General features: G+C 32.3%; 2 protein-coding genes across 2 annotated transcripts; both read left to right on the forward strand.

Moving 5' to 3' along the window:
* Positions 1 to 1,049: 1,049 nt before the first annotated feature.
* On the forward strand, positions 1,050 to 5,402 carry LOC111301072 (cholesterol 22-monohydroxylase CYP90B51-like). The gene is made up of 8 exons (XM_022896577.2): positions 1,050 to 1,529; positions 1,611 to 1,935; positions 2,040 to 2,192; positions 2,308 to 2,559; positions 2,659 to 2,751; positions 2,840 to 2,918; positions 3,020 to 3,126; positions 4,868 to 5,402. The coding sequence occupies exons 1-8, from the start codon at positions 1,327 to 1,329 to the stop codon at positions 5,168 to 5,170; spliced, it is 1,515 nt and encodes a 504-aa protein (XP_022752312.2). The 5' UTR covers positions 1,050 to 1,326; the 3' UTR covers positions 5,171 to 5,402.
* A 1,887-nt stretch (positions 5,403 to 7,289) lies between these two features.
* On the forward strand, positions 7,290 to 13,029 carry LOC111300044 (succinate dehydrogenase [ubiquinone] flavoprotein subunit 1, mitochondrial-like). Its single transcript, XM_022895646.2, has 16 exons — positions 7,290 to 7,544; positions 7,913 to 8,104; positions 8,724 to 8,811; positions 9,272 to 9,418; positions 9,508 to 9,648; positions 9,923 to 10,008; positions 10,093 to 10,185; positions 10,282 to 10,345; positions 10,505 to 10,648; positions 10,986 to 11,173; positions 11,522 to 11,696; positions 11,780 to 11,950; positions 12,185 to 12,254; positions 12,340 to 12,460; positions 12,547 to 12,584; positions 12,679 to 13,029. Exons 1-16 carry the CDS (start codon positions 7,440 to 7,442, stop codon positions 12,779 to 12,781), a joined length of 1,926 nt encoding a protein of 641 aa, XP_022751381.2. The 5' UTR covers positions 7,290 to 7,439; the 3' UTR covers positions 12,782 to 13,029.
* The last annotated feature ends 3,944 nt before the right edge of the window (positions 13,030 to 16,973 follow it).

The raw sequence follows: 16,973 nt of genomic DNA on the forward strand, positions 1-16,973 counted from the left end.
ATGCCATTTCAAGATACGTATTTGCATGGTAATGGTGGGGTCTTGCTTTGTGGGACGTCCTAGATTTCTCCATCATGATTAGAACAGCTCAAAATGAGAAAATAAGAATGTTCAATAATTGTTGGTAATTAGCAGCTAGCAGTCATAATCATCAATCAATTTTGTTGACAGAAACTACACCTTCACAATCCAATGAAACTTTGAAGAATCAAAACTTCGTGTTTCTGTTGATGACATGATTTTTTTTTAGTTTAATATATGCTTTTTTTTGGGGGGGTATATATTTTATATTAAAAAATAAAGCAAAGATAAAATTTAAATGAAACTTTTTAAGTGAATTTTATAAAATTTTTAATTGATTTAATGAAAAATTAAATAAAAAAATTAAATTATAAAATAATAAAATTTAATTTAAAAAATAATTTAAATTTAAATTATATTCATTTAGCAATAAAATTTTAACAAAATTTGTATTAAAAATATCTCTCTAAAAAATATATCACAATTTATTAAAAATTTATACACTTCATTTATATAATCCAGCTTTTTAATTTATCAATTTTAATTTTAGTTTTATAATTTTAATAAAAAATTTTACGACCTCACCTAAAATTGGCTTTAACTATTTTTCCCAGCAAAGCGAAAGGCTATCCATTGGTTTGACTGTCCATCCAGATTGGCCCGCTTCTGGTTGGTTTGCTGTCCATTCACAGTGCTTTGGGGTCTATACGGCTATACCGCAATTATCACAGTTTGACTTTTGACTGCTGCCGTTTGCGTGAAACTCCAATTCACCTTTTTTGCCAAATGCAAACCAAACCCAATAAATAAATAAAAAAAACTACCCTGGGCTCATGGCTTAACATAAAATCACTGACGACAGTAAATATTGTTAAAAAAATTTTTTAAAAATTTGTCCTTCAGGCCTCTCGTCCACCCCCATAATTAGTTTTTATTTAAAAAAAAAAGCCAACAGTTGCTCCACTGGAAAAACAAACTTGATCATCAGAAAGAATTTTATGAATTTGAATTTTTATTTGTGAAAGGCAAACATTTTCTTAAGTGTAAATCCAATTAATTTTTGGCCACTTTCCGCTCTTTTGGCTTAAAAGGTAGCAAAAGTTTTTCATCAAGTTCGGTTTTTTTTTTTGTTTCATCAAAACCACCTGCCCCAAGTGGCTTTAAAAACTCCATGAATGGAATTTGCTTTTCAAAAACAAAAAGTGGTTATCTGATTTCCTTTATTCAGACATAGAAACAAAAAGAGCAGAAGGAGGAGGAGGAGCCAGAAGAGGAACTGAAGGAAGAAGAAAGAGTCGGTCCACCATGCTTGACTCACAGCATATTTGCTTGTTTCTTCCTTCTATCTTATCTCTGATTCTGCTCTTCATTCTCATCAAGAGAAAGCAAAGAAGATTCAATCTCCCACCAGGGAACATTGGGTGGCCTTTTGTTGGTGAAACAATCGGTTACTTGAAGCCTTACTCTGCTATATCAGTAGGAGAATTCATGCAGCAGCACATATCAAGGTAAAATTAAACTTTCCCTATTAAAAAAAAATGAAATGAAAAGAAAGAAAATTCTATCTTATGTTTTCATTTAACATGCAGGTATGGGAATATCTACAAATCAAATTTGTTTGGCGAGAAGACAATAGTCTCTGCCGAAGCTGGGTTGAACAAGTTCATATTACAAAACGAAGGAAGATTATTTGAGTGCAGCTATCCGAGAAGTATTGGTGGCATTCTTGGGAAATGGTCAATGTTGGTTCTAGTTGGAGACATGCATAGGGACATGAGAGTTATATCACTGAACTTCTTGAGCAACGCCAGGCTGAGGACTCATCTGTTGAAAGAAGTGGAGAAGCATACCTTGCTTGTTCTGAGTACTTGGAAAGAGAATTGTGTATTATCAGCTCAGGATGAAGCAAAAAAGGTAAAAATTAATCTTGGAAGTTAGTATGGAATTAAGTTTCTTTGTTTGAATATATAGCCTAGAAAAAGTGGGTTACTTATGTTTTATTGGAATTTGTTTTGCAGTTCACTTTCAATTTGATGGCCAAAAATATTATGAGCATGGACCCTGGACATCCTGAGACCGAGCATCTCAAGAAAGAATATGTTACTTTCATGAAAGGAGTTGTTTCTGCTCCTTTAAATTTACCTGGAACTGCTTATAGGAAAGCCTTACAAGTAAACTATCAAATTAATCCCAGATTTTTTTTTTTTTTTAAGTATTGATTATGAATCATGAATTAATCTGATGGTTTAGTTTTGTTTCTTGTTCTGCTGTTACTGCTGTTGATAGTCTCGATCAACTATCCTCAAATTTATTGAGAGGAAAATGGAAGAAAGAAAAAGGAAAATGAAGGAGGGAAAAGAAAATCTGGAGGAAGATGATCTTCTTGAGTCGGTTTTGAAGCATTCAAAGCTTTCGACAGAGCAAATCCTTGATTTGATTCTCAGCTTGCTCTTTGCTGGACATGAAACTTCATCTGTAGCCATAGCCTTAGCCATCTACTTCTTACCAGGTTGCCCCATGGCTATTCAACAGTTGAGAGTGAGCAACTACTGACCATTTATCCAACAGTGCAATCTTTCCCTTTCGTATAATTCGATTGCTTTGATTGATCATCTTCTTTTGTAACTTAAAACATAGGAAGAACACCTTGAAATTGCCAGAGCCAAGAAGCAATCAGGGGAGATGGAACTGAACTGGGATGATTACAAGAAAATGGAATTCACACAATGCGTAAGCCGTTTTAATATTTTTGTTCATTTAATCATACACTAATATTAAAAGATACCATTTGTCCTTTTTTTATTTTCACTTTCTAAAGGTTATCAGTGAGACACTTAGGCTTGGTAATGTTGTCAGATTTCTCCATAGAAAAGCTGTCAAAGATGTTCGGTATAAAGGTAACTTAAAGATGATAATCAGCTGTTACTGGCTTTAACCAAGCAACTTTAAAAATGGAATTGAAACTTCCTTTTTTTGTTTTGTTTTTGGTGCTGAAAAGGGTACGATATTCCATCTGGATGGAAAGTACTTCCAGTGATTGCAGCTGTGCACTTGGATCCCTGTCTTTTTGACCAACCTCAGCACTTCAATCCATGGAGATGGCAGGTCAGTCAGTCAGTCAGTCAAACAAGAGATCATATGCTTTTGTACTTTGATATATTTTTCCATGGACGCCGAACAAAAAAAAACCAAATCTAAAAAACAATGATTTTGACTAAAAAAGGAAAAGAAGGAAACAAGTATGAAACTTTGCTTATTACTCTTTGACTCGTCAATTTTTATCGCTATTCTGTAACGAACCCTTAATTAACTTTAAATAGATAAATTTTCTAACGTTTAAAATTTTTATATAAATAAATAAATAAATTCTTTAATTTTTTTGGGGAATGATAGCGTTACACGAGGGCTCTCTTATTTTTAGTGAAATTTGGATAAAAAGTTTCAGAGGTATTTTTAGGAAGTCATATTTGTACAGCATTTAGATGTTAATTACTGTCGTATCAGGATAAGGCAAATAAGCATAGGAAGATATCTGAAAGCAAGCTATGATCCGACGGATCCGTTGAATCCGTTGAACACATGAACTGTCCTGATCATTGATCAATGAAGCGCTTTTGCACGCTGTACGGACGTAGGCCCCCTCTCGCAGCATCCCAAAAAAAATATACTGAAAGGTTTAATCAAAAGCCAGGAATTGTAAAGCGGATCAGCAAAAGCATTTAGAAGAAACTTTCTAAAATTAAATTTGTAAAATTTTTTATTAAAAATAATTAACTAAAATTTAAAATTTAAAATTTAAAATTTAAATTGGTAGAATGAAATTTATTGTTGTATATATTAAATATGTAAAATTTAATAAATTTTGATATATTTTTAAATAAATATTTTTAATATAAATATTAACAGAAATTTTATTATTTAATAAATATTAATTAAAATTTTAATTATAAATAATATTTTTAATATTTATATATATATTATTAATTTTTATATTAAATTTTATTAATTTATTAATTTAATTTATTATTAAATTATTTTTAAAATTTTTTAAATTTTTATGTAAATTTTGTTAGGCGAGAGGATATGGCATCTACCCTCGTGTGGGAAGGTGCGGGGGTTTCAAGATGATGATTAAAGACCCCGTGTGGCTGTGGGGTTCTCGCATGCACGTGCAGGGGGTGCTTTTTTTTTTCCTTGGGTCAATCACAGTTCATAGCCTGGTCCAAACAAAATTTCTTAGTAATTTAAAAAAAAAATAGTCTAAAAGGTTAATATTATCAATATGGTTAAAGAGAGCAGCACTGAACCTAATTATACGAAAGTTGAGACAATGACTAATCCCATGTCGAGAAGTTTTTACTTTGGGAAACATGTCCCATTTTGTTTGAGTCTCGCCCCAAATGCATGCAAAATTGGTACATTTAGATCCTTTCTCACAATTTTTTTTCTTTTAAATTGATGTAAATAATTTTTCAATCTTTTAAATAAAAAAAAGTCGTGCACAATAATTTAAAATAAATAATTAAAAATTATACATTCAATGATCTTAATAAATAATTATTGATTGAAATTAAATTCAAAATTTTTATATCAAAAAAAATAATTTTTATCAGTTAAATAAAAATTTTCACCTAAAAAATCTTCCTCCCTCCTCACCTCATGCCGTTATCAATCGTGACAATTACATACAATAGTCAACAGTGCATGTTGTACTATGTCACTTTTGCTAAGCTATATGTGTTATCTGAAGTCCTGCATGCATCTTTCCTTGGTACTATTTCTGAAACAGCTGAAGCAGATTATTGAACTCCCTTTTTTTTTTTTATTTAATATTGATTTGATATAGCAAAATAATGGTACGTGTGGGACGACGTCGTCTTTATCGAGTCCGAATCCGACGACAAGCGGCAATTACTTCATGCCATTCGGGGGAGGACCACGGCTATGTGCAGGATCAGAACTGGCTAAACTGGAAATGGCCATTTTCATCCACCATTTGGTCCTCAACTACCAGTGGGAGTTAGCCGATACCGATCAACCCTTTGCCTTCCCTTTTGTCGACTTCCCCAAGGGCTTACCCATCAGAGTCTTAAAATCTCACGAAGAGACATCTCTGGCCGTATCAGCCGCTCGATCGCGTTTTATATAATAGATATATAGGCATTTGAAATTGAACCAAAGATAGCTACCATCATCTATAACTCATTCATCTGGATTGTACACTAGAGACGAGACGATAGTGGCTTTTGATATATCACATGAAGAAAAGGGGAAGACAAAACAGAATCAAAGTATGTACACAGATCGATATATATGTATTAGGACCAACTTATTTATACTCATCAACAATATTAATGAACATTTTATTTTTATTTTATTTATTTTGGTCTCTTCCGAGAGCTATTATTACTATATTATTCATTTATATTTATGTGTGTGCTTTTGCTTTTCTTTTTGTGTAGTTTACTTGCATATTTGTTAATAATGGAAGTAGCGTGCCAATAGGGTTGCCGCAAGTTTGGTTAAGATGTAGATTTTGAATGTAAAACATCTAGATTTGAACTCTCATGATCCTTTATTGATAAGTGATTTGTAAGTTTGAAAAGTTTTAAAAAATTTATAAACTTTTTGTGATTAGAGTTACTAATTAATTTCGAATTGATTTTTTTTTGTATAAAAAAAATAATGCAATTATCATGAGAATTTTCATTAAATCTAATACTTGAATATGATATCTTAAGATTAAAATTTAGAATGAAATCAAACTAATAATATTTTTACAACTTATAAACATACCATTTAAATGACTTGATGAACGAAACATGGAAAATACAATATTGTTTTTTTTTTTCATAAAGAACGTCCTAATCTTATTAAAATCATACTAAATTTTTTTGGGTTTTATAGTAAAACACTAGCAGTGATGAAATACATTTTTTTTTTAGTATTTCTTCATGCATTTTACTCTCCTAGCAATTTTCTTTTCACATAAAATGAAGTTGTGAAGCATAAAATACATGCAAAGCAAGGTTTAAGATTTCAACTCACTTTTTCAAACTCTTTCCATATACAGAGTAGAAAAAATCAAATCATATTGAAATTTTGTTTGAATGTTAATGCTGAGTCGAAGATAAGATATAGTTGATCGAATTCGAATCGATACAAAGTTCGAACTCGAGTTTAACTTCAAATTTGATACTCAAAACTTAGTTCAATCTTGATTAAATTTATTTTTTTAATTTGGGCTAGACTTGAAATAAAAATCGAGTTATTCAAGCTCACTCGATTAATATATAAAAATAAGCTTCATTCTTATATTTGATAAAAACTTGATTATTTATACTTCAACTCCAATTTAAGTTCGAGATATTTTATCAATTAAAATATATTAAAATATAAAAATTCGATTAAGCTCGTAAATTACTCAAGTCCGATATAAAAATACTTGAATTCAGCTAAATTGATAAGTCAAACTATTCGAGCTTGAACTCGACTCGATGATAATCGAACCAAATTCGAGTTTTATTCGAGTCGAATCTGAGTAGCTTGTAAGTATTAATGTATTATTTATATTCATAAGTTAGAGTTAACAAAGAAATACTCGAATTCAGCTAAATTGATAAATCAAACTATTCGAGCTTGAACTCGACTCGATGATAATCGAACCAAATTCGAGTTTTATTCGAGTCGAATCTGAGTAGCTTGTAAGTATTAATGTATTATTTATATTTATAAGTTAGAGTTAACAAAGAAATATTTAGATAAATTTTGTAATTAAAGTTTGTGAAGTTTTTAATTATATAAGATTAAACAAAATTAAATATTAAAATTGTAAAATAATAAATTTTATTATATAAATTAAGTTTGTAAATTTTAAAAATATTTTAAATAATTAATTTTAATAAAAATGTTAATAAAATTTTTACTGTTATGATAAAATTTAAATTATAATAAAATTAATAATATTTTTTTATATATTATTAAACTTTCCATTAAATTTTATTAATCATTTAGATTTTTTTATAAATTTCATCAAAAAAATTTTCTTCGGTTGCTGTCTCCAGGCAAAAAATCCGTCGTAGTTGGGAAAGTACAGACGGACGTAACCTGGCATCCCTCCTACGAGGCACAGTTTGGATCTTTGATCACGCCACTTCGCATCACTACAGTGGCATTTTGGTACTTACGTTGAAAACCAAGGGTATTTGCAACAGCCTTTAGCGTCACTTGCATCAGCATTCAACAATTAGCTACCTCTTTTCTCCGGTGTCTTTCTCACTTTCCTATCTCGTCTGCTCCTTTATTGCTCTGTCTTTCGAGAACAATTACCACACGCCTTACCATGCTCCAGTAACTCAGAAAAGAAGAGGAAGAAGAAAAAAAATCTTAAGAGTAAAAATCTGATAAAACGACGGGAGATGTGGCGCTGCGTTTCTCGTAGCCTTCGAGTTCCATATTCGAAGAGGTCGGTCTCAAATGACTCTCTTAGATCTCACATTTCCAGATTCTTCTCCACCGATGCTGTACGGTTCCTTCTCTTTCCTATTAATTCTAGGGTTTTGATGTCTTTTCGGATTTTTATTGCTTTTTTTTTTTTTTTTTATATTTTGAAAAGTAAGAGTCGTTTTGCTTTTATCTTTTCCTCTTCCTTTTTGATTACTGGATTTTTTCGTAGATTTTGATTGGTTGTACTTGACATGTTTTTTTATATTTATTTAAAAAAAAATTTATTGCTAGGACTGTTTGGCTGCTGAGAAAATGCAGCCAAGGAAAAGAATCCACATAATCTACACTTGGTTTTATTAAATCATCTATTAACTTATTGAATTTTTTTAGTTATTTGAAAATGGAACAAAAAGGATTTTGTGTTAAACATCTGCGATTATTGCAGGGTGAAGCCCCTTATACGATTTGGCCACAAAAAGAATCCCCTTACACAATAGTGGATCACACATATGATGCAGTCGTGGTTGGTGCTGGTGGTGCAGGGCTGAGAGCGGCCATCGGTCTTTCAGAGCATGGGTTCAATACTGCCTGCATTACTAAGCTCTTCCCAACTCGTTCGCATACCGTTGCAGCTCAGGTATAAAACTATTATTGTTTTTGTGATTGTGAGTGTTGCTATTGCTATAATTCAGGGCATGTATGTGTACACTGACTATAGATAGGTGGACTTCATGATTCCAATTTTAATGGGCACATGACTTCTAAGATTTAATGGCTTTATGCACATTCTACTTGTTTCTTTGCTGTTGTTTCCTTTATCGGCACAGATGGTTGGGTTGCATAATGACTGATGTTCTATTGTCCAATCTATACTGAACATGAAACGTACTAGAATCATTCTTATTACCACAATTATGGGATTTTTAAAAACTCTTCAAACACTATCAATTATTAGCTGTCACTTGTCATATTGTGATCTAATTGTATTTTTTGCATTTTAAAGAGTAATGCAAGGGTATTTGAATTTCTCATACTGTTTTGTTTTATAAGACTTTTTGTATTTCTCCCAATTATTGTCAACTAAGTCATTTATTTTCATCTAACCTTGGATTATTCTGGTAAAGCAGAGTCATTGTATGGTTACATGTTTAAAGCACAGTCCGTATAAGGGTTATTGGTTTTGTCAGTGGTTTTGTTTGTTTTTTAATTTCATTAAAATAAATAATCTCTAATCGATCAGTGTTATTTATTTTCAGGGTGGTATAAATGCTGCTTTAGGAAATATGACTGAAGATGACTGGCGATGGCACATGTATGACACAGTTAAAGGAAGTGATTGGTTAGGTAGATGACTTGTTTGATCTTGTATCCTTTGTGATTTTTTAGGATACTTAATATATGGCAGATATATTTAAGCATATGCTTCTACTTGAAATTTGGCTGTCAGAATGGCTTATTTTAAGCTTTCTCTTCTTAAGTGAAAGGATATGTTTACCTTAAGAACACTATTGTCTTGCCTGAAGTAGTTTATTGTATCTCCCTGCATTTTGTGAAGTGGCAACAACATATGTTGACCCTTTTTTCCCCTCAAACTCTGATCAAACTACTTATATCAAATGATAATGTGTAACAAAGCAATATGACTCATGCCAAAGGCATAAGGGCTATGCTGTGCACATGCATTCCTATATTGCATTGAGCTACCTTCTCTCTTGATCCTCCATATTGCAGTATTTAACTACCTTTCTAACAAAATTTCCCTTTTGTTTTGTGTTTTAACAAAGGAGATGGTGTATTATTGTAGGTGATCAGGATGCGATTCAATATATGTGCAGGGAGGCACCAAAAGCTGTGATTGAACTTGAGAATTATGGGCTGCCTTTTTCTCGAACAGAAGATGGGAAAATATATCAGCGTGCATTTGGTGGTCAAAGCCTTGACTTTGGAAAAGGTATGAGTACACAAATTAGATAATTGGCTCAGATGATTAGCGGATAGAATTCTGATCTTGGCTTCTCAATGTTTTTCCATCTTTACTAGGTGGACAGGCTTATCGTTGTGCATGTGCTGCTGATCGAACCGGGCATGCTCTATTGCACACTCTTTATGGCCAAGCTATGAAACATAATACCCAATTCTTTGTGGAATATTTTGCTTTGGATCTATTGATGCATAGTGATGGTAGGTTATTGCAAGGAACTTAAGGTTTTCTCCATCAATTGTATTTCAGATTACTTTTGTCCATGTTTTTTACCTTAGGTCTGGCATATTTATCATCTCTCGTTATGTTAGCTGTTTATAATTTGATCTTAACTTGTTTTCTTCATTTTTATGAACATGTCACCTTACTTTTTATAATGAATTCTCTTTGGAACTATGACAAAACAAATTTTTTTATTCATGTTTGCATTGTAATATGGATAACTTTTGTTGATTATTGATTCCTTATGTGCAGGGAGCTGCCAGGGAGTGATAGCTTTGAACATGGAGGATGGAACTCTACATCGATTCCATGCTGCTTCCACAATTCTGGCCACTGGGGTACTATATTCATTCTTGATTTGTTTTTTATTTTTATTCAAAATGAACGAAAGGACCTTTATCTTTGTTGTCCGTTTCTTTCAGGGATATGGTAGAGCCTACTTTTCTGCAACCTCAGCTCACACATGCACTGGTGATGGCAACGCTATGGTTGCTCGTGCTGGGCTTCCACTCCAGGTTCTTGTGTTCTTTCTAACCTTGAAATTGATTTTGTGAAGCTGCTTTCTTAATCCTTTATCTGTTCTTTCCCCTCTTGATGTATCCTTTCTGCAGGATTTGGAGTTTGTGCAATTTCACCCAACTGGAATCTATAGAGCTGGGTGCCTCATCACTGAAGGTTTGTGCTTATTCAACTTCTTATGAAGAGCAGTGTCTTGGGGTGATTTTTGGTTGCATGTTATAGATAGTTATTATACCCATTTTTTTGGTTTTGAATTTAATTTTAACTGCACCCACTTTTTTAATTGAAGCTGAGATTTTCATCTACAATTCCTAGGGTCTCGTGGTGAAGGTGGTATTCTTAGAAATAGTGAAGGTGAACGCTTTATGGAACGGTATGCCCCTACAGCCAAGGATCTTGCTTCAAGGGATGTTGTTTCAAGATCTATGACCATGGAAATCAGGGAAGGTCGTGGTGTAGGTATGGTTATCTCCTTATTGTTGACAGTTATCCCTGTTTTTCTTGCTTAATGAGTGTTTATGGTGTTGCCAGATGTGCAGTGAGGTATTGCAATATGGCACTTGTGGTTTAGAGTATATATGTTGTTTCTTTTTTCTGGCATTTTGTGAATTGTTAGTCTTAGTTCTTTGAAGTTTTATATATCTGTTTCCATACATATTTGTAGGTGCCCGTGCCATCTGAAAGATATGTTTATTTTTAGTGTTGTCTGATGTAGACAATTTAACAGTTACATGCAAAATAATATAAATCTTCTCACAACTTGGGAGTTATTAACTGTGGTATCTATATCCGATAGGACCTTTGAAGGATCATATCTATCTCCACTTGAATCACTTACCCCCAGAGGTGCTCAAGGAGAGGCTTCCAGGTATCTCTGAGACTGCTGCCATTTTTGCTGGTGTGGATGTTACAAAGGAGCCCATCCCTGTCTTGCCTACTGTACATTATAATATGGGTGGAATTCCCACAAATCACCATGGAGAGGTGTGATACTCAGATGCATAGATGTATTTACATATGGATTTTCAGAACAAATATTACTGATATATAAGGATGTGTAATTATGTTGGTTTACTGGAATTTTATTGAGTTATTCATTTTAGAGACTCACAGAACAAATGCATATCGATACATGTCCGTTTGATGTATAACTGATTATGTTTAAAAAATGAAGGACCTGCAATATTATCTGAGAATGAAAACCTGAAACAATTAGTTTCTTCAAATATTCACGTCTGATATTCAACTATTTGTGGTTTTAATGTCGCCATGCATATCTTTTGTTGATTTTTGGGCTCACCATATTTAATAAGTGTTCTTTTTACATCTCAGGTTGTTACTGTCAGAGGCAGTGATCCAGATTCTGTGGTTCCTGGACTGATGGCTGCTGGAGAGGCAGCCTGTGCATCAGTTCATGGTGCCAATCGTTTGGGAGCAAACTCCCTTCTTGATATTGTTGTCTTTGGTCGCGCTTGTGCAAACAGAGTTGCCGAGATCCATAGACCAGGCAAGTTGTATTTTATATCTTTTGCAGACAAGTAGCTATGCCTTGTTGTCTCAATGTTCATTCACATACAAGTTATTTTTCAGGGGAGAAGCAGAAACCTTTGGAAAAGGATGCTGGGGAGAAAACAGTTGAATGGCTGGACAAAATAAGAAATTCAAATGGTTCTATTCCAACTTCAAAAATTCGACTGAATATGCAACGAGTAATGCAAAACAATGCTGCTGTTTTCCGTACACAGGAAACCCTAGAAGAGGGTGTGTCATCTTTCTTCATCATTAATGTTTTAGTTTTGTCCCATTGATTTTTCGCTCATGCATCTTCTTCCTCCCATTTAGCCTTCCCATTATTCCTCCTTTTCAGGCAAATAGAGTAATTAGTTTAGCTTTATGTTGCTTTTGAGATTCTACGTGCTGAAACTAATATAATGTCTTTTAACATTTAGTTTTCACTTGGGAAAAACCTATTTACTTCTTTGTGTATTTCTGTAGGTTGTCAGTTAATTGATAAGGCATGGGAAAGTTTCCATGATGTTCAGTTGAAGGATCGAAGTTTAATATGGTAAGATTGCAGGCACTAGGATGTTCACCAAATCATTCTTGTAGTTCATTGTTTGATGATCTTCATTTTTAAAATGTTTTGCCAGGAACTCTGATTTGATAGAGACTATCGAGTTGGAAAATCTTTTGATAAATGCCTGTATCACCATGCATTCTGCTGAAGCTAGAAAAGAGAGCAGAGGAGCACATGCCCGTGAAGATTTTACAGTTAGTTTTATTTTCTGTACAGTTTGGTCGTTTCCGTTTTGCCGAGCTTCAGTATAATAAAAGTGAATTTGCTGTTATTTTTGCAGAAAAGAGATGATCAGAACTGGATGAAGCACACATTAGGGTAACATCACATTCCCTTGGAGGAACACAATTTCAATATACATTGTTATTTCTCTTCTTGTTGATTATTCATGGATTCTACTTTCGACTTGCAGCTATTGGGAGAACGATAAGGTGCGACTGGATTACAGGCCAGTTCACATGAACACATTAGATGATGAGGTAGATTCATTCCCACCGAAAGCCCGTGTGTATTAATTCATTTCATGTGCCCTTTGAGAAGGGATTATATGGGCTTTACGCAAATGTTTACGACGATGCAACAAGTGAGCCTGAATAAGTGATGAGGAACAAGGATCCAATAAACTATTTGTACGTAGAGCATGTCGGCAATATTTGTGCCATTCATCAATCTTGGAACTTTTGTGATTGAAAGAATCGAGTTTCAATCTGAGCCAGAATTATGTTTTTGCCTTGGTCAGCAATCTAAGTTTTAATTCCTTCTATTTGCTTGCCGAGACGGAAATACCTTATGTAGCTAGCTTCCACTCCCCATAGCTCTCCAATCCCTTCTTTAAACAAAACCACCCAAGGAAGAAATCAGCACCCTGTCATCATCTTCCAGAATCTAGGCATCAATTGGGCTTCAAAGAAACGTGGATTTTTGTGGTACGAGCACACTTTGTGTCCATTGTGTAATTTGGGCCATCTCTGTTGGTAGGTTTTGAGATCCATTCTACTGCAGAGTACATATAAAATCGACAAATTGAACAGAAAATGGGTTTATTTAGCATGTCGCTCGAGACATGTCCTTGTTCTCTTGAACAAAATAGACTAGTAAGAATTAAGAAACGAGCTTTCCCCCTTTTAAAGCCACGAATTCACTTTCCTAAGTTCATTTACTAACTGATTTAATATTAGACATCAAAACAAGAATGCTTAGTCCATATAAGTGAAGCTTCTCACATAAAACGACATAAGTTGCTTAGCTATACCTACTCTTTGTACAAATAAAATATTCAAAAAAAAAAAAGGGAAAAAGAATAAAGTGTGGGGCTGCTAATCCATACTAGAAGTCTTTCGAACTAGTCGTTTTAGTTGTTCATTATGTTATTTCTCTTATACAAGCATCGCTTTTAAGGGGGGACAAAGCAAAAGATACTAATCCAATACAAGTGGATTTCCATTAGCCAATTATAGTGTCTCCCACTACAAATTAGGAGTAGTTTTAGAACGTCTTTTTAAGTATTCTTCACCATCAGAAATTCCATTCCAGATAACTTAAAATGACATTCAGGGGGCCACTATTGTCACTTCTTGTAGTCTAGCTGGTGCAGGTAACAAACAAAAAAATTTGCATGTTCGGATGATCAAGAACCTACTTAATTGCATGTTTGACTTAAAAATCAACCCTTGCCATAATTTACCAAGAAACGTTTGGGACTTCACGTTTATATTCTGCTTTTCTCTTTTCTAATCATTATATACAAATATTATCAAGTTGTTAATTTAATTGGTTAAGACTCATCTTCTTCAATGAAAAAATCTTGAATTTAAGTTTTATCAGTAATAATTTATTGTATATATATATATATATATTTATACATACAAACAAAAAAATTTTCAAATAATTAAGGGTAAAGCCTACAATGCCCCTAGGGATATCCTCAAGGAAAATACATTAAAAAAAAACACTAAAAAAAACTTTAAATGGGATTTTTTTATAGTTATTGAGATTTAAATTTTAAAATTTTATAATATTGTCATTTAAGATAATCATATAAATTAATTAAATTAAATTTTAAATTCAAATAATATAATTTTTCATACAAGAAAAGTTACATTTAAATTTTATATTTATAAGATTCTTTTTATTATTTTAGCTTTGTGGGTTTATTAACATTGGGCAAATGTAAGAACAGTATATAATATAACCAAATGAAAAAAGAATATTCGGTAATTTTCAATTTCACTTGAGAGATTATATTTTTAAAATTTCAACTTCGAGCAATAATTTATCTTCAAAATTCTTCCATTAGCTACATGTGAAAAAATGTTTTATCAATAATTCATAGGAGATGCATTATTATGGAATAAGTCCTCGATAATATTAATTTTTGACCCAAATTATCACTAAGTTATATCCTTTTGTACAAAATTTCCTTCTGTTTTTCAAATCCATCCTTGTTATATATCTTTGGCTTTTTTTTTTTTTTTTTTTGAAGTTAAACGATCACACTATTACCATAAATCTTTGAATTTTGGTTTTTAGTATTGTTTTGCCCTTTTAAAAATCTTGATAATAATTTGAAATTATTCAGAAAATTATACAAATTTAGACATGAAAAACAAAGTTTAATAACATCATCAAGTGACAATTATCAAGGCAAGTGTTTTCTTTAAGAAAAAAAATTTGTGATATTGACTTTATGTGGAAGATGTGGTCCAAATTAAAAATCAGTCAAACATCGTTAATGGGACAATGATATAAAAGATTGAAGAGATCTCCATCGCATAATAATTAAAATGTTATATAATTATGAAAATTTAATGCTATAATAATGAAAGAATATGATTAAAGCCCATCAATTCATCCTCCATCAATTTATAAAGAGAATGAAAGGAAAAAAAAAATCCTTCAAAATGACAAAAACAATGCCAACGAATAATAATATGATAATACGTTTAATTAATATGTTTTATGGTAAACATATAAAACTTTTGAGTTGTTTTTTTTATATATTTTTAAATGTCATCAAATGAATAACAAAAACAATAATCAATTCAAAAGAAAGACTCCACCAAAAAAAGAAAAAAGAAAAAGAAAGAAAATAAATAATAATAAGGTATGTAAATTGTTTGAAAAATGATATAGCAGCCTCAAAGAGTTGAGATAGGGGCATCACATGAAAAAAAATGTATTTTAAAAATAATTAAACATTGATATTTTGGATAAAATTTGAAAATATTTTTGACCTATAAAAAAAAAAGAGAGGAAAAGTATTCTAATTGATAAAAAATTATTGAAAAGTTGGAAATGTGAAAATCAATAATTAAATATTGATAGTAAAGAGAGTCAAAAAAAAAAAAAAGAAAAAATTAAAAGTTTAGATAAAGTGATAACAAGAGTAGGCTATTTTTGAATCATTGTTCTTAAATTTCTTATTCATTCTTCAACTGGTGACGGTTGATTAAGACATAATGTTTATTTAATTTTGCTTCTTCATTATATATTGTAAATTAGTCAAATAAAAATGAAAATGGATAAAATTGTAAGAATATGTTAATTTAACATTTGTAGGTCTATTAAAAAATTATTGACAAAAAGAAAATTCAATATGAGTGTAAGATAAATGACGTGTCCATTATGTTTAGTTAAGTTTTTGAAAAATAGGGATTCAAATGAAATGAGAAAATTTGCTGATTTGAGTGAATTTACACGTATTAAAGCTTAAAAATGAAAGAAACAGGAAAAAAGATGTATTGATGAACAACAAATGTAGTGGAGGTCACCGCAGCATCTTTTCAGCCACGCCAACCTTTGTAGTTGCTTTCGACTGCCCTTTCCAACACCGTCAAAATATACTGCACCTTCGCTTTTCTTTTATTTATTTATTTATTTATTTATATATGTTGGTTGGTGCATTTCAGTTGGTCAAGGATTATACAATTGCACTCCGACCTTTACCACTCTTTTTTTCAGGCTCCTTTGCTCTTTAGCACGTGTAACAATTGTTTCGATTTTTTTTGAGTATTATATAATATTATAAAAATTTACGAATTTAATTTAATTTTGTTTATTAATTATTAATTTTTATATAAATTTATTATTTTTATTTTATAAAATTTTAAAAATATATAATTAGATTGAATTTAATTTTTTAATTTAAATTCTAATTAAATATTTAATTTTTAATCGATTTTTAAGTTAAAAAAAAAGTTTGTTCACCCCCTGCTCTTTGGTCCCATCTCGTCCCTGGGTCCTTTACCGCCCAAAAAGAACGGACCCTAATTTTTTCACCTTTTTGTCTCTAACCGTTTTACCCTCTTCAGTCTTCACAAAAGAAACAACGGAAAGTGCGGTGATTTTTTAGAGTATCAACGGCGTCGTTTTCAATTGCAAAGAGAGGGCGAGGCAGGCGTAGTCGCGTCGACATGTTTGGAGGCGCATATCTTAAGAAAAACGAAAAGAAACGGACGATTACGATTTGCGCGCTGTTCCCGAAACGATCACAGTCGAGGGTACGATGACGTCAGTGAGAAGGAAAGGCCGACTTGCTGTACAAACATTTCGACGTGTCGCGGTGAAAGGTTGATACGGGAAGTGGGCCCCTTCCAACCCCAACTTCGAAGGGGTTCCCGAGCAGAGCGGGAGAGATTGTTGAAATGAAAGGAGAGGTGGTCACACGTGGACGCTGATGCCCCTTGGTGTTGTCATTTCGATAGAAAA

This window comes from Durio zibethinus, chromosome 18 (genome assembly GCF_047325235.1).
Source record: "Durio zibethinus cultivar Kanyao isolate XHJ-2024 chromosome 18, ASM4732523v1, whole genome shotgun sequence".
NCBI classification, from domain to species: Eukaryota; Viridiplantae; Streptophyta; class Magnoliopsida; order Malvales; family Malvaceae; genus Durio; species Durio zibethinus.